The sequence below is a fragment of the Nicotiana sylvestris genome, chromosome 1 (genome assembly GCF_000393655.2).
Source record: "Nicotiana sylvestris chromosome 1, ASM39365v2, whole genome shotgun sequence".
NCBI classification, from domain to species: domain Eukaryota; kingdom Viridiplantae; phylum Streptophyta; class Magnoliopsida; order Solanales; family Solanaceae; genus Nicotiana; species Nicotiana sylvestris.
In genome coordinates, this window is record NC_091057.1 from 156957548 (window position 1) to 156981435 (window position 23888).

General features: G+C 32.1%; 2 protein-coding genes across 2 annotated transcripts; both read right to left on the reverse strand.

The window, feature by feature from the left end:
• Positions 1-118: 118 nt before the first annotated feature.
• Positions 119-7260, reverse strand: LOC104218957 (mitogen-activated protein kinase homolog MMK2). The gene is made up of 6 exons (XM_009769584.2): positions 6818-7260; positions 5125-5254; positions 3490-3627; positions 1342-1674; positions 895-1078; positions 119-772 (listed from the first exon to the last, which is right to left on the reverse strand). The coding sequence occupies exons 1-6, from the start codon at positions 6979-6981 to the stop codon at positions 600-602; spliced, it is 1122 nt and encodes a 373-aa protein (XP_009767886.1). The 5' UTR covers positions 6982-7260; the 3' UTR covers positions 119-599.
• A 5244-nt stretch (positions 7261-12504) lies between these two features.
• Positions 12505-15029, reverse strand: LOC104218958 (protein BPS1, chloroplastic-like). The gene is made up of 3 exons (XM_009769585.2): positions 14916-15029; positions 14737-14813; positions 12505-13728 (listed from the first exon to the last, which is right to left on the reverse strand). The coding sequence occupies exon 3, from the start codon at positions 13711-13713 to the stop codon at positions 12655-12657; it is 1059 nt and encodes a 352-aa protein (XP_009767887.1). The 5' UTR covers positions 13714-13728; positions 14737-14813; positions 14916-15029; the 3' UTR covers positions 12505-12654.
• Positions 15030-23888: the final 8859 nt, after the last annotated feature.

Consider the following 23888-nt stretch of genomic DNA (forward strand, 5'->3'; position numbering starts at 1 on the left):
CCCACTCAATTTTATGCTACAAATAATGGTTCCACCCTTCAACATGATAAACACATCTAATAGAGACAAACCATAAGCACATGGCACCAAGCAGGAATTGTTATCGACACATGCCAGATAGCAAATTCTCACTTTAGCTGAGAAAGAACAATTAGCCAATCAAGAAAACTAGGTGCTTGTTTATAGGCATACAGATCTACAATCACACAGGGCATCCAAACTAAAAAATACATACATCTACCGTCAAACTACTTGAAAGCAATAGGTCAAATTTTCAGGATAACAAGCTGTAATCACTCAGGATTTCCTAGTCCTACCACTCAGAGAAGAATCTGGTGTCAAGATGGAATTGGTACTTGGAAATGTTCTGATCATGGACTGCCATTCAAGTTTGGTTTTAGCTCCTTTGTACAGCATTGATCACCTTGAAAGATTAATAGAACAAATCTAACATAAGCTAATATCAGAGCCGTGAACTCACCTCACCTCCACTGCATTTGTTATATTTTTACTGGGGAACATTACAAAGTTTGATACAGTATTCTACAAAGTTATGTCACCGAACTCTTAACTGCATAAATTGTAAAACAGCGTGTCTCTCAGTGAGTTGGATCTGGATTAAATTTCACGGATTCCCTCCAGATGAGTTCCTTGATATTTTCTTCAGTGAAAGATGGCTGCTCAAAGTCAAAACTGAAAGGCTTAGGACAAATGGGCTCCTCATTGATATCATGAAGAGGCGCCAAGTAGGGGTGGCAGAGCGCTTGATCAACTGCAAAAGATCATAAAGAGAATTAGCAATGGCAAAATCAGTTTCAGCATAAAACTTTGTTTCTAAATATAGAATTATGAGCTAGAATTGACTCAAAGAAAGTTCTAATGAATTGTCTTTACCTGTAACACGCCTGCTTGGATCAAAGACAAGCATTTTTTCAAGCAAATCAACAGCTCCAGGAGATGAATTGGGGAATCTAGCAGCAAATTGTTGTCTTGGATACTGGGGGAGCTGTCTAACATATCTCCGAGCATTATCACTCCGGAGAAATCCAAGACTGGCATCATCAGGTGATCCTATGAGCTATTTTAAACAAGTAAAGGGACCATATCAGGATTGAACTGACTAAATTACCAAAAGTGAACCTCTTTTTGTGCAAATTAAGTAATTAACAACTAAATAAACAGGTAGCTGAAGAAATTTCGAAGCAAAATACACTTGGATAGGCCACAGATCATGTTAAAGCATTATAGAGAGCAGTTATTATTCATCATTGCTGTTTTAAACTTATGGAATCTGTCAGGATAGGCATTGAAGGTAGACAAGCACACATAATGCATATTTACCTCTGTGATAAGTCTCAACTGGTGAACATAGTCCTTGCCGGGAAAGAGAGGTTGTCTTGTCATCATCTCACCCAGTATGCAACCTACTGACCAGATATCAATTGCTGCTGTATATTCTGAACAATTTAGGAGCAACTCCGGTGCCCGATACCACCGCGTTACGACATACTCCGTCATGAAATCTGTCTCAGATGTTGTCCTTGCAAGCCCAAAATCTCCAACTTTAAGGTCACAATTCGCATTGAGAAGCAAATTGCTAGGTTTTAGATCACGATGCAGGACGTTGGCAGAGTGAATGTACTTGAGTCCTCGTAATATTTGGTATAGGAAATACTACAAAAAGCAACAAGGAGAAGGCCAGTCATGTACAGGAAGTACACAATATGGAAAACGTAGATATATCCTAAAGAAATAGACCTCTTTAAGGCAATATAGGCACGCACAATTGTAGCTATAAACAGTAGTAAATTGAGACCAGATTACAGATCTGGACAAGCACAGTTACTCGGATAACTAAGATGACTCATGACTGCTCATCCTGTCATGTTTAGGGAACAAAAGTTTCCAACCTTTTTTTTATCGGTTAATAACAGCAAAAAACCTTCTGACTTCTGCACATTCAATTCTGAATAATCATAAAATTGTTTAACCTTCTCTTCACAACTTGGCCTTACAGTGGATTGTTTTGTAATATCATACAAAGCAGTGCTCTATAAGCCTGATGTGTGAACAAGTGTAGTTTTTGGCATGGACAAATTTCACATTGAGTGTCATGTGGATGCAGTGAATATCACTACCTAATTGGAGTTTATATACTATTAGTTTACTGCTTGTATGCTTGCCAAGTAAAAACAATATAACATGGAGAGAAAGGGTTATACATTATTCATATACTTCCAAAAAGTTGTCTTCCACCTCCTTCAGATTATCAAGCAAACAACTCTCTTCTTTTACATCCTATACTGGAACAGAACGATACCATAGATTTTCTTAAGATTGAAACCCCTGACACGAAATAGATATTTGGACAATCCTTGTTAACTTTTTCTTTTCTTGAGCTGGAATTAAGTTGGACTATCCTTATTACCTGGGGATCTAATATAACAGCGTATATATCAAGCTAGAGACAAGCTATCCAGAGATTAGTAATGCAGGTATAGCTTGTTGTTGGATACTTGGATGTTTGGCTTGATATGTTACAAGTTAGTATACAATGTTATAATTTAACATGTGTTTACCTTTTAAGAAAAATAAACGTTTATTTACTATTACCCACATTCTTATTTCACATTCTATCCTTAACTTATGCAAGTATTATTTATGAGGAAAGCAAAAGTAGTAACCAAACATTGTATTATTAATGCTGGATTTTATGTGGATATTAAACTTTACTCCACCAATAGAGCCTTTCTATGAATTGATTCTTACTTGTAATCAAAATCTCTAAATACTACTGTTTTCAAAAAAAAAAAAAAGTTTTTGATTGTTTGCTACTCTCCCTAAAATTATATTCATGTTGACTTTCAAACTTCTACATGATAGAATTTTCCAAGCAGTTTATTATTTTTGTCATTTCTTCCGAAAATATTTGAATTTCTGTCCTAAAGTAGCTGTGACCAAAGCCCAATTTGACCTTTGCAGATCAAAATTGTGCAAAAATTTTGGGACAGAGAGAGTTATATGGAGGAATTACCAGACGTAAAAGTACAAATTGCAGAATCTCAAAAAATCATCCAACAACATTTTTAAGCTGGACTCTTAAATCCGGAATTTGGGGGGGGGGGGGGTTGAATTACAAAAAAAATAAACAATTTTAAAATACCAAGTCAGCAGGAGTGATTATTAAATGTAGTGGATATAAGAAACAGCAAAAGCAAGGCCAAATAGTACCATCTTTGTAACCCAAAGATCACTTTATGTTCAAGTCTTTGATACAAAACAATCCAGAAACCAATTATACCAGCTACATGGGAATTCATTATGTTAAAGGAAATTATAGACGGGTCACCTATTCCTTGTTGATTGGTTGAGTAATGGTTTCTCATTTTTACTTGAACATCATACTTGACCAGGTGTCCCTTTGCTTTAAATTTTAATTAAATGACATAAAATGGAGTTATCAGTAAACCATAAGAAAGTCTAGCTTACCCGACAGTGATCATCAGTCAACTGTTGGTTGGAACGAATTATCTGATGAAGATCAGTGTCCATCAATTCAGAAACAATGTAGACATCATTGAAATTCTCAGTTTGTGGAGGCCTTATAATATCTTTAATGGCAATCACCTATGGTAATTATAAAAGGTAAAATGTTATCATTCTGAAAAAACTGATACGTCGAATCATTATTCTGAAGAAAAGAAAAGAATATGAATACCAGCAATACAAGAATAACTCCATAAATAAAATTCTCTTGAAGAAGATAGGAAAATATCTAACATAAGAGATAAGACAAATGCACTGGAAAGTAAACGAAGAAAAGAATTTATGAAAGAAACTATCCTTGAAAGAAAATATGTAAGCAGGATCGGCAATTTGACCATCTTAACAGTAAGGGGCATTAGTTGCCCTAAATGCACATACCTTACCTTATCAAAAAAAAATTACCATTAATGCACATGCTTCCAATTTCTTAACAGCAGATTCTATGCATAGGAGTCAACAGATCACCTTACTCTTAGTCATGAGGTTTTTTAATATAAGGTGAGAAATTTCATTTAAACTGCACCAAGAAGGAGCAAATATGTACAGCCAAAAATCCATCCTCCCTCTCTTTAAGCTTGCAGGGAGTGTATGAAATCAGTAATAGAGTTTACATAAAAATCAAAAGACAGTTTACACCAGGAACTCTTGGCAAAGGGTTAACCATTACTAAGGAATTCTGAAAGCATTATTTACCTAAAACTGTACTCTAAGGAATTTCTACTATTCTTTTTACAGCTAACTATCTATAAAAAGTAACGACCCTCGAGACATCTTCCCTTCCTTTACCTCTCGGCTTCAACTGAAGGCAGGAGGAGATAGATATAGGATCCAGCATGCTTCACTTTTTTTTCCAGAGAAATCAGGCTTCAATTTTATCGCCTACATTGCCAGAACTCAAGAGAAAAGCTTCCCTCTTCAATTTCTACCCATCAAGAAAAGCTCTGCCATTAAAAACCTGATTTCCATGGAGTTCCTTCTTCTATCAATTTCTTTTCTCCAAATTATACAGGCAAGGTATCTAAAAGTTCAAACAAATCTAAAAGGTGAATACAACTACTATCATTACCAATTCTTACTGGTGAGTGGTGTCTATCACCTTTTGGTAATAAGTGGTATACATAATTATTTCAGCAAAGCAAAGATGGTAGCTCTGGACGCCTCAAATCTCTCTCAGATCAACCATCTCTGGTTCATAACCCTGTTTTCTGCCAACTCTAGTAATTTGTGATACAGTTCACAACCATTCCACCTACCCACCCTCCCCCCAAGAAATAGAAAGGAAGGGGAAACAACAGCTCATTATGACCAGTAACAACCAAGGAGCAAAGAAAACAAAAAGAAATATACAAGGATTGATCCTTACAAATGGCTAGGGGAACAGCAAACTATAAACTGCAATGACAAGAAGACTACTAAGTTATATGTTGCGATACTGAACAGCAAACAGAATAAGACCAGCATAATAACAAATAAGTCAGTTTTCATGCAAGTAAATGCGCAAGCTAACATGACAAAGTAAAGGATCAATCTGAGGAGTGGGGTCAATCTTTGAATTTGTGAAGCAATGGCAATACTCACGTTGTCATGATCCATGTGACGAAGAAGCTTTATCTCTCGTAGTGTCCTTTTCGCATCAATTCTATTATCAAATGCATTGCCAATCTTCTTAATAGCTACTTCTTCACGTGTTTCCAAGTTCATAGCAGCACTGAAGGAAAATAAAAAATCACATTTTTCCTTCACATAGTAAATAAACAGAGGAAATAAGTTAAATAGAGGACAAGGACAACATATAAGATCCTCGGAAAAGCAAAAGGCAAAAACTTCTATTTTCTCTTGCCGAGACTCCACTTACGAACACAAGATAGATATTTAAGAGTAAAGTGATCATGGAGGGAAACTACTACTAGTTGGACAACAAAAATTTTAGCAGATTATGTGATAATTTTTTCTCAAGAATATTACAGAATGATCTAAAGAGCGTCAATTAGATATAGTTGTGACATAATGAAACTAAGAGTGAAAGTAAAAAAATTAGTTACATGAAAGCCAGTTCCCTATATGACAATAAGGAAGAAACAGCATAGGGAAAAACATACTTGCCAATCTTCAGCAGCAAAAAGCTCTAAGTTTAAGCCCCCCGACTCATTATAGGACACCTAGTGGCTTCTTTGTATCAGGAAATACCAACATAAGAAAACTTCATCAGGAGTCAGAATATCTCTGCTCCGCCACTCTTCTTAACACAAACTTAGTAACTTTCCAAGCCAAGTGCCCATCGTCCTAAGACCAAATTACAGGTGGTGAAACTTTTCTTCACATCAAGGAGGTCATTTCCATTTTACTTCAGGTTCAAGCCAATTCTTGCATTAACACCTTTAAAAATTTTATTCTTCCAAAACTTCTAGCCTAGTACAAGTCAATATGAGACCTCTGACCTTCTTTTTGTTCAATATGTAAGGAGGATCGGCAATTTGACCATCTCTAATCACGTATCTTTTTGTTCACTCAGGTAACTAATTTACCTAGTTAGGTTTTCAAATATCTGACTAGCAATTTCACAAGATACTTAGCTGGCTAATAACTGCCAAGTTTCACACACTAGTTCTCGTAATTCATAACTACAGCAGTAGCCTAGTTATGAGCTAAATGTGCACCAAAGTAAGTGGACTGATTAGAGAGGTCACTGATAGCATAATGAAATGCAACTGCTTGTTCCATAAACTTGTGCAAATACTTGAGTCATGCAGTAGTAAACGTTGTATTCCTAGTTTCCTGAAATTAAACTTTAGACCTAAAGAAGCTACAGCAGTTGACTAGATATCAGATTTAAGTATTTAACAGTGCCACAACTATTCAGTTAGGATGGACCGATAAGAATTGCACTGATAGTTTTCGGTTATGTTTTCTCAAGAAAAAACACATAACTAAGCACTAAACACAACCTAAGAAACTTATCAAAGGCACTTTAATTTTTCTTGATAGTTCACAAACTTCCACATTCGACCAAATCAAAGAAATTTGAAACCAAAAGATACCCAGAAACACACAATCTTTCTTTTAATCACAATGGTCACCAGGGCCAACATGCACGCATATCAATTAACAAGACTTTTGACAGATAACTTGTATAGGTCAATGTTCACTATAGGTCAAGCTTAGTTCCTCCTCATAGACTACAACCTAAACTATTAAAAAAAACAAAAGAAGAATTAATCCAAAGAAAAAAAACTTGAAGTTCAAAAAGGGATAGTAGTAGTATTATTCATACCAAACGATGCCATAAGCTCCACGACCAACAGGCCTAAGGGGAACATACTTTTTGGAAACTTCAAAAAGATTACCATACACATTATACTGCACATAACGACCCCCATGAGTTGGAATTCCTTTGAAATTACTTTGAACACCTTGATCACCTGAACTTGCCTCCATAATAAAATCAACCCAAAAAGAAGTAAGAAAATTCTTTTTCTTAAAAAATAACTGAAATCTGGGCAAAACCCAGTTCCAAAGACAATTTTTATGGGCCTATTTCTGTCGGTGGCCTTTCAAGAAAAAGATGTGAAGAGCACTTTTGACATTTCTCTGAGTGGTGACCTTCTTTCTTGTTTTTCTTTTGTTTTTTCCTTTTCTTTTACTTTCCTTTCTCTTTTCAGCAATTTTTCCAGAGAAAATTTTGGGGAAGGACGTGTGTGAAGTGTGAACTTATGAACGGGACTATTTTGTTGTTGTTTTTCCCTTATTCCGTCAAGGAAATTGACTTGTCGATTTTTGCCTCTTTTTCCTTTCTTTTCTTTGTGGAATAGTCTTCCCAAATTTTTTACCATACTACTTTTACATTAGATTTTTCTAAAACTAAAGTTTCTTGGTAGCATGCAAAGTAAATTTTTTTTTTTATTTGGTGACCTTTTTTTCCGATAGGAATTTCGGATGACTTATTTCATTTTGTTACTCAGTTGGATAAAATATATTTTAAAGACTGCAACCAGGAAAAAAAAGGTTAATTTTTTTTAGAGTCTCTATATAAGTAATTTCATGTTTTTAAATTTTTAAAATATGTATATATATATATTATTCGACTCCAAAATAATTGATACACTTGCCTTCACTATTTCAATACTAGATGCACTTACAGCTTGTTTGGATGATTGTTACCTATTGTATTATATCGTATTGTTATGTTAAATACGATGTTTGTTTTGATTGTTACTTAAATTTTATTGTATCGTATCGTTAAATCTGTCGTTACGTAACGATGAAATGTGCCATTTTATGTAACGACCAATTTGATATGGTCGCGTCGTTACCCTGTCTTTTTCTCTCAATCTCGCCCTTCATTATTATTAAATAATTTTATTTTATTATTTACCATACCTTGATATATATTAATTTTATCATGTATCATAGTTTTTTTTTTTATAATATTGCAAGTTTATTCTTCATATTGATGGTGCGTGGTATAATGAAACGATGACAAACGATACAATCTATCCAAATATTATATTTATCGAACGATACAGTACGAAACGATACATTATGAAGCGATACGTAACAACCATCCAAACAAGCAGTTATGGTCCTATGCCAGCTCTATTGTGAAAGCATGCCTAACTTGGTTACCTTATTAGCTCTTTCCTCCGTTCATTTTTAGTTATCAATTTTTGATTTTGCACTACCTTTAAAAAATATAAAGTATGAATATTACAATTTAACTTATACTAATAATACCATTTTAAAAAGTTTTGAAAAATAATTCGGGGAGTGAATAGTTAATAATAAGGATAAAGTAGGAGGGAAAAGTTTTTTTTTTCTTAATTTGCTAAAATAAACAAGTAAAAGTGATAATATATTTTTAGTATAGTAGACAAGTAAAATTGAACGAATGAAGGGCGTGTTTGGTATAAAGGAAAACATTTTTCGGAAAATATTTTCCAATTTTTCCCTGTTTGATTGGCTTAAATGTTTTGGAAAACATTTTCCTTATGAACTCATTTTCCTTCAATTGTAGGAAAATATTTTCCTTACCAAGAGAAGGGAAAAATATTTACCAAAACTTCTTTTCAACTTTCCCACCCTATTCCCCACCCTCACCAACTCACCCCCACACCCGCCCATCCAACTCCATCCTACCTCCCCCTCCCAAAAATGCTTTTTTTTTTTAAATTTCAACTTTTTTTCCGTCATCACCCATCTTGCTATCCCCCGCAAAAAGGCTTTTTTTTTTACTTTTTTCTTATAATTTTGAATTTTATTTTTTCGTTTTTCTGCACCACCCACCCTCCCTACCATCTAACCCCCCGCACCCACCGTGCACCCTCCACCCCACAAAAAAAGTTTTACTTTTACTTTTTTTGTAATTTTTAAATTTCTATTTTTTCTTTTTTCTGCACCACCCACCCCACTTCACTGCCCTCACCCCCTCACCTCGCACAAAAAATAAGTTTTACCCGGAATAAATAATTTTTATATATTTTCAGTTTTAGTTTTTTCATCTTTCGGTTTACAGGTTCAAAATTTTACAAGTTCCAAAGTTATGAGTTCGGAGGTTTATATGTTTGGAAGTTTACGGGTTCGAAAGTTCGCGGTTTTAAAAGTTTAGCAGATCGGAAGTTTGTGAAATTTGTGGGTTCGGAATGTTGTTGGTTCGAAAGTTTACGGTTTCATGTTTATTGTATCTAAAGTATTTATGAATACTCTTGAGAAGTTATTTTCCTTAAGTTGCGTACCAAACACCAAAAATTAAATAAGATTATTACTTGTTTTTCAAGAAAATATTTTTTTGGAAACATTTTTTCTACGGAAAATATTTTTCGTTATACAAAACACACCCGAAGTAGTTAATTATTTTCATATTGAACTCAGCTAGTAATGTATTATTCGAGTCAGATGAAAAGTAGACGGCTGCTTGGTAGGATCCCCTGATATGTTTTGCACAATAATGCAACTTTCAACCTTTTAATGCTCTTTCTAACTTCAATATACTATCAAAAAATTTCCAACAATTAAAGTAAGAATGTTCTAGAAAAGGTTATCAAGGAAAATTGCTAATAGCGTAGGAAACTATGGTCTACCTTAATAGCCTATTATCACATTGACTTTTCAATGTATCAAATTAATCATTCCTCGCCAAGTATATATATTTATATCGTGGCAGCTTGGAATTGGAATATTTTGAGTAATTACGTACATATGGTTGGTTGTTCTACATATTTTCTTTGAAGACTCTGATATTTTATTCTTGGAAACTCTGAGCAGTTGGAAAAAAAATTGTTTTTTATCCAGTCAAGTTGGCCATTGATAACCTCATTTTGTTCAACTAGTGCAAGAAATCTTTGTTTTGGTTTTTTGGTCTACCCATAGAATTGAAAGTAGAACAATGGACTTAACCCCATTCATGCTTCTCCTAACTATTGAGCCAAACTAATATTCCATTTCCACTCTTACCATTTTCCCATTAACAAGAGAACCTTCTTTTTAAAAGAAAAACATCATCAATAAGAGGATGGCAACCTAATATTAAAAATGACATCAATCCTAAGATGAAATTACAACTTCTAGGACCTTATCTCTGAGTTTGTGTACTATATCTCGGAGAGGGATGGCTCCAACTTGCATATATTAGACCCCACTTATTAATCCATCCAATATAGTAGTACTAGCAATTAATAATAAACTAGAGGGATCTATCTTCATTAGGTGGCCACTGATAAATCATGAATTGGACTAGCCAGTGTATGACATTTGCTATTGCCAGCGGTTGGTGTGCTATGTTTAATTCTTACGACAAGTAAATATGTTACTCGTCTCATAATTCAAAGGGATAAGTTAAATAACCCAAGCCACCTACCAAAAACTAACATTATAAGAAAAGAGAAGAGTTATTTCAACTATTATCATCTCTACCTTCATTAATATACACTGTTGTTACTTGTTGGCACTTGAAAAGTCAAAACAGATTTCTTTACGAATTCTTCCCACTCTTTCTAAATATTTTTATTGAGTATATATTATGTAAATTTTAAATTATACAAACTTTATTTCAACAAATTTTAAAAGTCCCAAAATAAAAACTGGAGTCTAAGCTAGCGTTTAGACATAGATTCCAAATTTGTTTTGAAATTTGATTTGGGTGAAGTTTGGTTTGAAGATGAAAATGTGTTTGGACATACGTTTTCAAAACATATTTTCCAACTTTATTTTGAAAAAACATGTATATAATTCCCAAGTTTTGGGATTTTGGCTCAAAATCATCAATTGGGGTGTTTTTGGGATTTTGCCAAAATGTGGGCCTAAGTTTAAATGAGGCATTTGTATCTATACTCGATTTTTGTGCCACGTTTTAACTTGTGCCCAATTTGCAAAAAATTGCAAGTGTACCCGCTTTTTCGCATAACTTCAGCATACGGGGCTGAAGTAGCAAATGCAATCACGCAAAACTTCAGCATTATAGTAGTCGGGCCTGAAGTTCAACTCTAGAGCTGAAGTGTTTTTTTTGTAACTGTCGAACTTCAGCTCTAGAGTTGAAGTTTTTGTTTGTAACTGGCGAACTTCAGCTCTAGAGCTGAAGTTTTTGTTTGTAAGCTCAGCTCTAGAGCTGAAGTTTTTGTTTTGTAATTGTCAAACTTCAGCTCTAGAGCTGAAGTTTTTGTTTGTAACTGGCTTTTTGTTTGTAAGCTTCAGCTCTAGAGCTGAAGTTTTTGTTTTGTAACTGTCGAACTTCAGCTCTAGAGCTGAAGTTTTTGTTTTGTAACTGTCAAACTTCAGCTCTAGAGCTGAAGTTTTTGTTTGTAACTGGCGAACTTCAGCGCTAGAGCTGAAGTTTTTGTTTTTGTAACTGTCGAACTTCAGCTCTAGAGCTGAAGTTTTTGTTTTGTAATTGTCGAACTTCAGCTCTAGAACTGAAGTTATTTGGAAGCTAGCTTTAGAATAGGATACCATCCATCAAACAACTTGCTAGTTTGTTAAAATCTTTGGGGTAAAATCTCAGCATTGGGCTCAAGAATTTTTATGTGCTAACATACTCAATTTAGCTTTACAAGAAACAACTTTCACCTTAATAATATTTATCAAAACAACCCCAAAAAAGAAGTAAATAAATGCAAATTAATCATCCCTGATTGCGAGAACAAATAATGAGCTCCGTAATACGATTAAAATGTAAAGACGTCGTCACTTAACAATGTTATCTTGATAGTTTCCACTTACAAAAGGAACTATGGAAAATAATTTCTTTTTTAATCATATAAAGGTACAAAAGAAAGTTTTAACTTTTATGCACCAACAACTTAAAAGAAATTTTACCTAAAAAATAATCTGCACCAACAACAGAAGAAGAAAACGAAGGAGGAGGAGAAGAAAGGGGACTGAAGTTATTTAAAAAGTGGGTACAAGTTAAAAAAAATTTAAAAAATAGGTATATATTAAATAGGGGCGATCAAATAGGGAGCACCGTACAATTTTTACAGTTTGAAGAACCGTCTACGTATTTGGTCTAAGAATAGTGATGTAAATGGAGTTGGAAACTAGTCAATTCCCCCGCTCTTTGCGCCATCTCTGACCATATTTTTTCTTCACGAAATTGTACTTTAGTTCTTTTCTTTTCCTTTGTTTTCTCGTCACCACGTTGGAATTAGCTGTCTTTAACGTCGGAAACACGTCTATCCAACAACCCACTTGCATAATCACAAGTCAGAAAATTTTCTCCATACCGCAATGCCCCTTAACCTAAAGACATGGATCCACTGACGGTATTGACCCTTACCCAACATTATTTCAAGATTGAACACACACAAAAAGAAAACAGATGTAGCTCCAGAAAACAAAAGACAGCAGAAAAGTTATAAATTGATCTGTTAGCAGGGATGACAACTTTAAAGTGAACCATAAACCATTTTTATACATCATAGACATAGTATAAAAGTACAGATATATATCCACCACCATAAAACAAGTATATAGCAACGATAAACAACCTTTATCACAATAATTATTATATATTGCACTTCTTAGCAGTACATCATATTTAACCAGAAAGCACAAAACTCCACATCGACACACGCACCCACACCCATGTGTATACACAAAAGACTCCCTTTTTCCTAACAGTCACTTCACCATTTGTTTATGTAAATTGTTGTTTGGTTGCACTGGTTTAATGACTGCACTACCAACTCTAAGGTTACAAAGCAAAGCATCACGTCCGGTTAGAAGGATCTGAAAGAACTTATCCGTCTCCTTTGTTAGGAGATCTAGTCCTTCCGAAAGTTTTTCTGACTTTTTAGTCAGATCTGAAGTTAGAAGTTCCAACTGTTCTGAGTCAATAGGGTCTATTCCATCCTGTATGACTGGGTATAACTTCTTCACGCTTACATCCACTGCTTCAAGCTCCTTCAATGCTGTGAACTTGCCTCCGGAATATATGCTCCTGATCTCCCCACTAATAAAATCATGAAGATCAACAAAAGCTTCAGTCCACAAGCAAGTCTCATGAACATGAAGATCCTTCAATTTCTTCGCGGAACCTGAGAATGCAACAGCAAAGATGCTACATATGAAAACAGTTACAACCCTCACTCCGTACATTGCCTGCATCAGAACCTTCCCTTTCGCAGAATTCTTGATCTTGGGTAGGTTCAGTGATTCGGTGAGGCTGTCCAAGATGGCAAAGCAATTCTCCAGTCTGTGGTTCTTTGAATTAATATGATGCTTCCATCCGTCCAACGAAGAACGAGCCTTCATGAACTGTGTTGAGGAGCCATCCAAGTTGTGTAAGCCGCATTGAAGATAAAGGTGGCCCTGGCTAAGCCTGGATATCTCAGAGCTGTAGGCAATGCACATATCCAGCATCTTCAAACTATTGTTCAAGTAGACATCAACCCACTTCTCATCCCAGTCAGATACAGGAAGCTCAAGATCAGTAATAAGAGTTTTCACATCTGTATGAATTGCACAAAGTGTGCTTATTGCTTGTTTCATCCATGATAGGCTAAGGATATCTTCCTTGCCTCCAGGCTTAAGACTCTTAAGCCTCCCTGCTAATGTCCCCTCAAAAGCATTCAACAAAGCAAGAAGCCTAGGAGACAAGTATGAGCCCTTGGGTAATATCATTTTGAAAGGATTTCCAAATCGGAGAGAAGGGCGGTGTGGTTCCTGTGGGAAACTCATTTGGATATAAATAAACTGCACAGAAAGCAGAGAAAAAGGTTAATAAAATTACACATTCAGTAAACCAAGTTTTAGCTTTTACCCAGGAAATCACACCCCATAACTTAAAGAAGATTCCCCTTGTATATGGAGCAAATATTCTAGCAAACTTCTCATTATAACAGTAAACAAACTATAAAATTATGATTATGCAGCAAGAGGTACATGCCACAACTACAAAAAGAACTCTTGCTAAACGAAAGAGAAGCTGCAAACCACACAGACGGACCTAGCATATCTAGAGGATGAGTCTGGTAACAGGGAAAGCCCCGATGGCTGTTCCTCTACCCGTTGGGGAGATGCCAACCATCTCTCCTTTCTATGAACATATGGCTGCAGCCTCACCCAACAAATCCACTCTATTCTCAATAATCCATTTATAAAGAGTTAAGGAAAACAAAACTATAACCAAAGTACCTTAGAACTTTTAACTAGGGTTCAAAAGGAAACAAAAACAAACAGAGCAACTGCTTGAATGGAATCAACTCTTTCTTTTATTCACAAAAAAGGTTACCTAATAGAATCTAGGTACAGAAACTCAAATCCATAAACCTTTTCAAAAGAAAACAATTTCTTTTTTTGTTTATTACCATTAAGGTAATCTTTTGCTAATCACTGGTTGAGGGGAAAGAGCACAAACTTACATTAGAATCTCACGAAACGAAAAAAAAAAAAACAGAAACCAAAGCTTGTGGCACAAAAATATCCACAGATCCAAAACCAACTCACAATCCATGCGTTTAAGCACACAAATATACAAGGATCTAAGAAAATGTTGAAAATTTAAGATTTTAGCACCGACATATCCGTAGATCTAAGTGAAAATTTCATGCTTTAGCTCAGGTACATCCATAGATCTCAAACAGCTCAAAATTCATTCATTAAGGCATAGATCTAAAACAAACTCCAGATCTAAATAAGAGAAAAACAAATCAAAGCAAAATAACCACCAAATTAAGCGATAATTCAATCGGAAACACTGACCTGATAGTCGGATTATTCAAATCCGGAGGTGATCCAAAACGGTCAACGCCTTAAAAGCTGCACCGATTTTCACAAAGCTGTATCAAAAAAATACGAGTCAAACCCTAAAAGTTCTATACACACACACACAAAGAATAAAGAAAAACTATTATGGAAGTAGTGAGAGGAAATGGCCGTACCTGATATAGAGTACAGAGATGAAACGGTAAACAGAAGCGTCGTGGAAAGTTCGTAAGGTCCGCGTTGTTTTGGGAGGTGATAAGGGTTTGGTTTTATGGGGACAATAATGTCCTTGTGGAAAAATTTGGCCGTTGGATTTTCATTATCACACGTGTGCATAAATGAGTGGTTACCACTGATTTCTTTCTTTTATTTTATTTTATTATTATTATTAATGGATTGTGCATATATTCACCAATAATATAATTTAAAAAAATTATGCGCTTATGCACTGTAATATCCATTTTGTTTTTAAATAATCTATTTTTTGTATTACTAGTGTAAGTATCTTTATTTCCAAATTTTATCATATATAAAATAGTACAAAAAATTTCAATATATATATATATATGCACATTATTTTGAATAAAAATTTATCCTTGATTATAATTGAATAATCTTTTAATTTGCAACTAGCACTGTTTTTGGATTTAAAGTTTCTTTATTTATACATGGAGCCCGAATGAGATCATTGTACTTCGAACTTTTTTTTAAGCTGTAGCTAATTAACCTTTGATCAATCTCTTTGGCCACACAGAGATTTTATTTCTAGCTCTTCTTTTTTTATCCAGATATTTTTTTATTATTTATGGGAATTATTTTATTGCAATATGGCGAGGAAGTGTGTAGAAGATTGAAGACGGCAAGAATCGCACGGTTAATATTTTGGTGACTTCAGCCATGTCTGTTTGTTGGGATCCATCATATCCCATACTCTCCCGTTTGTAGTAGTATTGCTTTTACTTTTCCGCACGGGTTTCTCTAGAAAATCCTTAAATCTAAAAATATTTTTGGTTTGATTTTTTGGCAAAGTTTTGAAAACAAATTCTATCGTAAAGGCCCTAATTAATTAGTGCTATACTTTTGCACTTTATTTTAAGGTAGCAAGCAATGAATGAGGTTTTGACCAAATGGTCAAGTAAGTACGCGTAACAATATTACTTCATTTTCATAACTAGTTTAAGGGTACGCGCATTCTGCGTGATTAAAACGCGTACCTCTTTTGATAACAAATACTACATAAAAAATTTGGACTTATAGCCTATTTGACCAAGCTTTTTTTTAGGTCAAAAACACTTTTGATCAAAAACTGAGTTGTTTGGGCCAAAAACTAAAGTGTTTGGTCAAGCTTTTGGAAGGAAAAAAAGTGTTTTTGAGGAGAAGCAAAAGCAGTTTTTGAGAAACAGAAAAAAGTAACTTCTCTCCAAAAGCACTTTTCTTAGAAACACTTTTGAAAAAAATACACTTAGAAGGAGTTTTTCAAAGCTTGGCCAAACACTAATTACTGATCAAAAGTACTTTTCAAATTAATTAGCCAAATGCAAACTACTTCTCACCAAAGTACTTTTTAAAAAATACTTTTGAAAAAAACACTTCTCAAAATAAGGTGATTTTAGAAGCTTGGCGAAATGGACTATTAGTTACGAACTTCGTCATTAAACAGTTGCTAAATTGTTTGCCGTTAAATTTTATACCCCTTGTGTATGTGCTTTGCATGCGCATGTCATCGTCAATAAGTAAAAAATATAGTATACAAGAAGAATAAATTGTTGTAAAGTATTATTTGATAAACTTTATCATTGGTGGCTTTATGATAAAAACTCCTATTATTAATTATTTGTATGATATTATTTCGTATCTCTTTAATTAAAGTACTTTTAATCGTGACACTAAATGACATATTTATTTAGACTTATATTTTCAGCATACTTCTTACCAAAATAGCCTATATATTTTTGTATAAGATTATACTAATTTAATGTCTAAGCAAAATAACAAATGACATTTTTGTCATTGTGGAATCTTTTAGTGAATCGAAAAATTTCAATCAACATTTCTAAGGACCTTATCATTTTTACTTTTATATTATTTGTTTGTGCATTGAATTTATAATATGTATTATTTAGAAAAATATAAAATAAATTAATTAGATTGATTTTATTTCTAAAACTTTTGTAAACGAATTGTATTAAACTTTATCACTGTCGACTTTATAGTAAAAACTCCTTTTATTAATTATTTGCATGATATTGTTTCGTATCTTCTTAATTAAAGATACTTTTGAATCGTGACACTAAATAACGTATTTATTTAGACTTCTATTTATTTCTAGCATATTCTTACCAAAATAGCCTATATATGTTTTGTATAAGATTATACTTATTTAATATTTAAGAAAATAGAAAATGACTTTTTCGTCGACTATGGAATTTTTTAGTGAGTGATAAAAAGGTTAAATCAACATTTTTAAGGACCTTATTATTTTTATTTTTTATATTATTTATTTGTGCATTGAATTTATAATATGTATCCTGCAAAAAAATATAAAATAGATAAATTATTGGTTATATTTCTAAAACATTTGTAAACGATTTTACGTAAATCTTTTCTAAACATAATTTGCTAATTTGTTTTATTGTAATTACAGTTAGTGAAGGACTCCTTCTTATTATTATGAGACAAAAATAAGTTCATATTTCTTTGTAGTTACTAGAATAAGTTAATTCTAACCATCTTTTTAGGAGATTCGCATGTGCAATTTAATTCCATTTAAAAAAATAAATAAGCAATCCAAAGTTCTGAACAACTCTTGTAAATAAACAAATAAAATTCTCTCTTTTAATTTAATATATTTCAGAGTATTAATGATGTATTGTTACCATGGGAGATAAAATTTCTTCCTAAATGGTAGTGTTTCTTTTATAAGGTAAAATATTAAAAAATATTTTGAGAAAAATAGTAAATAACAATTTTGTCTATAAAGTGTCGCGCCAAACAACATAAGAGAATAAAGTATTAGAGACATCAAACAAAATATTTCAGGACCCTTTCTGTAAATTAAATATAACAATTCTAAGTTGCAAATTAGCACATAACTGTTTAGAGTTCAGCTATTTGTGTTTCACAACCTATAAATTTTTTGCGGTTTTAATATGTTTGCTATCTCAAAAATATATAGAAGATCAAACATGCACAAATAGACATATATTACAAATAGTGAAAGAAGTATCGACTTTAGATAATTTTAGCATGTCGAATAACCCATGGAAGTCGCCAAGTATTGGATTAATGAACTTAACAATTATTGTGTAAGAAATTATAATCCTATACAAGAAGGAAAAAAATTATATTTTAGGAAAATAATAAATTTACTTTTTAGAAGGGCTAGAAGAAGCAAATTGCACTATTATTATTATTATTATTATTATTATTATTATTATTATTATTATTATTATTATTATTATTATTATTATTATTATTAATAATAATAAAAGAGACACCATATCATAATTAAGCAAAAAAATCTCAGCACTTTAAATGAACATAAAAGCATACCTGGTCGGCTGACACTATAGATTGCAATAAAATCAAGGAGAGCTAAATTGAAAGTCAAAATTATTATTAGATATTAATTCATGAAAATATACTACAAAGAATAAAGCAAAAATAAAAAGCTAAACCTAAATCAAATCAAAACAAACTATGAAACAAATTGGACAACTATACGTTTTCAATTCTCTAAATTTACTTGGAGATATGCTTATATAGTGACTTCTTCAAGTCTCCATATTTGGAAAGAAATCAAAGGGAATAAGGACTTTCTTGTAATAAATTTGTGCGTAATTATTAGGTGAAATATTATAAAAATAATTAGGCAATAATTTGAGGAAAATAGTAAATGACAATTTTGTCTATTGTGGTGTCTTTTAATGAAGGGTAAAAAGTTCAATCAACATTTCGCTAAGGGCCTTCGTGCTTTTAATATAGTATAAATATAGATATAGATAATTCAAATAGTGAAAGAAGTATCGACCTTAGATAATTTTAGCATGTCGAATAACCCATGGAAGTCGCCAAATAATGGATTAATGAACTTGACAATTACTGTGTAAGAAATTATAATCCTATACAAGAAGAAGAAAAATTATATTTTAGGAAAAATAATAAATTTACTTTGTAGAAGGGCTAGAAGAAGCAAATTGCATTATTATTATTATTATTATTATTATTATTATTATTATTATTATTATTATTATTATTATTATTATTATAAAAGAGACACCATATCATAATTAAGCAAAAAAATCTCAGCACTTTAAATGAACATAAAAGCATACCTGGTCGGCTGACACTATAGATTGCAATAAAATCAAGGAGAGCATAAGCAAGAACTTCATCGAAGAGTTTATGCGGAGTTCTAAATTGAAAGTCAAAATTATTATTAGATATTAATTCATGAAAATATACTACAAAGAACAAAGCAAAATTCAAAAGCTAAACCTAAATCAAATCAAAACAAACTATTAAACAAATTGGACAACTATACGTTTTCAATTCTCCAAATTTACTTGGAGATATGCTTATATAGTGACTTCTTCAAGTCTCCATATTTGGAAAGAAATCAAAGGGAATAAGGACTTTCTTGTAATAAATTTGTGCGTAATTATTAGGTGAAATATTATAAAATAATTAGGCAATAATTTGGGGAAAATAGTAAATGACAATTTTGTCTATTGTGGTGTCTTTTAACGAAGGGTAAAAAGTTCAATCAACATTTCGCTAAAGGCTTTCGTGCTTTTAATATAGTATAGATATAGATATAGATAGATATAGATAATTCAAATAGTGAAAGAAGTATCGACTTTAGATAATTTTAGCATGTCGAATAACCCATGGAAGTCGCCAAGTATTGGATTAATGAACTTGACAATTACTGTGTAAGAAATTATAATCCTATACAAGGAAAAAAAATATTTTAGGAAAAATAATAAATTTACTTTGTAGAAGGGCTAGAAGAAGCAAATTGCACTATTATTATTATTATTATTATTATTATTATTATTATTATTATTATTATTATTATTATTATAATAATAATAATAATAAAAGAGACACCATATCATAATTAAGCAAAAATATCTCAGCACTTTAAATAAACATAAAAGCATACTTGGTCGGCTGACACTATAGATTGCAATAAAATCAAGGAGAGCTAAATTGAAAGTCAAAATTATTATTAGATATTAATTCATGAAAATATATTACAAAGAATAAAGCAAAAATAAAAAGCTAAACCTAAATCAAATCAAAACAAACTATGAAACAAATTGGACAACTATACGTTTTCAATTCTCCAAATTTACTTGGAGATGTGCTTATATAGTGACTTCTTCAAGTCTTCGTTTTTGGAAAGAAATCAAAGGGAATAAGGACTTTCTTGTAATAAATTTGTACGTAATTATTATGTGAAATATTTTAAAAATAATTAGGCAATAATTTGAGGAAAATAGTAAATGACAATTTTGTCTATTGTGGTGTCTTTTAATGAAGGGTAAAAAGTTCAATCAACATTTCGCTAAGGGCCTTCGTGCTTTTAATATAGTATAAATATAGATATAGAAAGATATAGATAATTCAAATAGTGAAAGAAGTATCGACTTTAGATAATTTTAGCATATCGAATAACCCATGGAAGTCGCCAAGTATTGAATTAATGAACTTGACAATTACTGTGTAAGAAATTATAATCCTATACAAGAAGAAAAAAATTATATTTTAGGAAAAATAATAAATTTACTTTAGAAGGGCTAGAAGAAGCAAATTGCACTATTATTATTATTATTATTATTATTATTATAATAATAATAATAATAATAATAATAATAATAATAATAATAATAATAATAATAATAATAAAAGAGACACCATATCATAATTAAGCAAAAAAATCTCAGCACTTTAAATGAACATAAAAGCATACCTGGTCGGCTGACACTATAGATTGCAATAAAATCAAGGAGAGCATAAGCAAGAACTTCAGCGAAGAGTTTATGCGGAGTTCTAAATTGAAAGTCAAAATTATTATTAGATATTAATTCATGAAAATATACTACAAAGAATAAAGCAAAAATAAAAAGCTAAACCTAAATCAAATCAAAACAAACAATGAAACAAATTGGACAACTATACGTTTTCAATTCTCCAAATTTACTTGGAGATATGCTTATATAGTAACTTCTTCAAGTCTCCATATTTGGAAAGAAATCAAAGGGAATAAGGACTTTCTTGTAATAAATTTGTGCGTAATTATTAGGTGGAATATTATAAAAATAATTAGGCAATAATTTGAGAAAAATAGTAAATGACAATTTTGTCTATTGTGGTGTCTTTTAATGAAGGGTAAAAAGTTCAATCAACATTTCGCTAAGGGCCTTCGTGTTTTTAATATAGTATATATATAGATAGATAGATATAGATAATTCAAATAGTGAAAGAAGTATCGACTTTAGATAATTTTAGCATGTCGAATAACCCATGGAAGTAGCCAAGTATTGAATTAATGAACTTGACAATTACTGTGTAAGAAATTATAATCCTATACAAGAAGAAAAAAATTATATTTTAGGAAAAATAATAAATTTACTTTAGAAGGGCTAGAAGAAGCAAATTGCACTATAATAATAATAATAATAATAATAATAATAATAATAATAATAATAATAATAATAATAATAATAATAATAATAATAAAAGAGACACCATATCATAATTAAGCAAAAAAATCTCAGCACTTTAAATGAACATAAAAGCATACCTGGTCGGCTGACACTATAGATTGCAATAAAATCAAGGAGAGCATAAGCAAGAACTTCAGCGAAGAGTTTATGCGGAATTCTAAATTGAAAGTCAAAATTATTATTTGATATTAATTCATGAAAATATACTACAAATAATAAAGCAAAAGTAAAAAGCTAAACCTAAATCAAACCAAAACAAACTATGAAACAAATTGGACAACTATACGTTTTCAATTCTCCAAATTTACTTGGAGATATGCTTATATAGTGACTACTTCAAGTCTCCATATTTGGAAAGAAATCAAAGGGAATAAGGACTTTCTTGTAATAAATTTGTGCGTAATTATTAGGTGAAATATTATAAAAATAATTAGGCAATAATTTGAGAAAAATAGTAAATGACAATTTTGTCTATTGTGTTGTCTTTTAATGAAGGGTAAAAAGTTCAATCAATATTTCGCTAAGGGCCTTCGTGTTTTTAATATAGTATAGATATAGATATAGATATAGATAGATATAGATAATTCAAAATGAGGAAGAAATCTTCTCGATTAAGCGAAAGTGATTGAAATGATTATGCAAACTAATCTATATCCACACCCAATACTAATAAATAAATAACATGTGTTTGCACATAATTTTTTTATCATTTAACTATAGTTACTTAATTAACATTCTATCTTATTTTTCACTTAAACACAGTATATCGGTAGTCGGCGGGCCAATACATCCGATCTTTTGACACAGGTTGCAGTTCCCATATTCTCCAGTGGGTTCAACGAGACATGCCAAGTAACCTATAGACTCAGTTGTCAAGTATTTTCGGCCCAATAGGGATAGTTGGGCCTCCCACTTTCTAGAGGCTACATATTGGGATTTGCATCTTACCCGTTTTTTGTGTCACGTTTTAACTTGTGCCTGCTTTTCAAAAAAATTGCAAGTACCCGTTTTTTCGCATAACTTCAGCATACGGGGTTGAAGTAGCAAAGACAATCACGCAAAACTTCAGTATTCTAGTAGCCAGACCTGAAGTTCAGCTTTAGAGCTGAAGTTTTTGTTTTGTAACTGTCGAACTTCAGCTCTAATTTTTGTTTGTAACTGGCGAACTTCAGCTCTAGAGCTGAAATTTTTGTTTGTAAGCTTCAACTCTAGAGCTGAAGTTTTTGTTTTGTAACTCTTTAGAGCTGAAGTTTTTGTTTGTAACTGTCGAACTTCAGCTCTAGAGCTGAAGTTTTTGTTTGTACTAATATTTTACTTAGCTAATAATGTAGACAATGCGTCCCAGGCACCATCATTTGCTATTACAAGTATTCTTCCAGCTGATGATGACTGTTTGAACAAAAAAAATATTAAAAGAAAGCTTGTGTAGCATTAAAACATTAAAAGATTCAGACACATTTAGAGGCTTTCATTCAAAGAAAAGAATTTCTTCACAATATTAGGAGATTTCAGAGGTTTTAGGAAGCAAGAAAGTGAATTGTTTCAATTAAAATAACTTTCTGTTTACAAATATTACCTAAAAATTTACTTTGATTTAGTAATCATGTACTATATGAACAATTCCAGCTCCCTCTTCTCTCATGATGAGTAATTGAAAATGGAAAGTATGACTAGACTATCATAATTTGCTATAACTTTTTAAATACAGAGGTTCAAAAAGATATTAGGTCATTCTGGGATGCTTTGTAATAGCAAACAGTTAATTTTTTTTGCATTATTAGGTCAATTGAAAGAATATTAATTGAGACAAAATGAAGAAGAAATAATCTGCACCAACAACAGCAGAAGAAAGAAGAAGAAAGCGAAGGAGGAGGAGAAAAGGGGCTGAAGTTATTTAAGTGGGTACAAGTTAAAAGTTTAAAAAAAATTAGGTATAAGTTAAATGAGGGCGACCAAATAAGGTGCCCCGTACAATTTTAACTACATACTGGGCTAAATCTCTGCATCAGAGTTGGATAAAGTGAGAGGAAGTGAAAGCCCATTTCCTCCCATATTTTGCTTTACTACATATTGGGCCAGGTTGCACCATTTTATTACGGAGATGTTACAATAATAACATATCTAGTATGAGATGTAAGTAAACCTTATCCCTACTTTATAGGAAGTGGAGATGTTGTTTTCAATAGACCCTCGACTCAGCGTTTTTAAAATGTGTGAAACATACAAGAACCAAAAAGCTAAGATAAAAATACTAGAAAAAAGAAAAGTATTGACAATAAAAACAATAAAGATAACCAAAATAAAATAAACAACAATAGTAATAAATTAACTAGAAAACAGAAGTTATAAATTGGGAGGGAGTGAGGAACCAAAAGGGCACTCAAAATTATTTATGAGAACATCTAGTAATAAAAG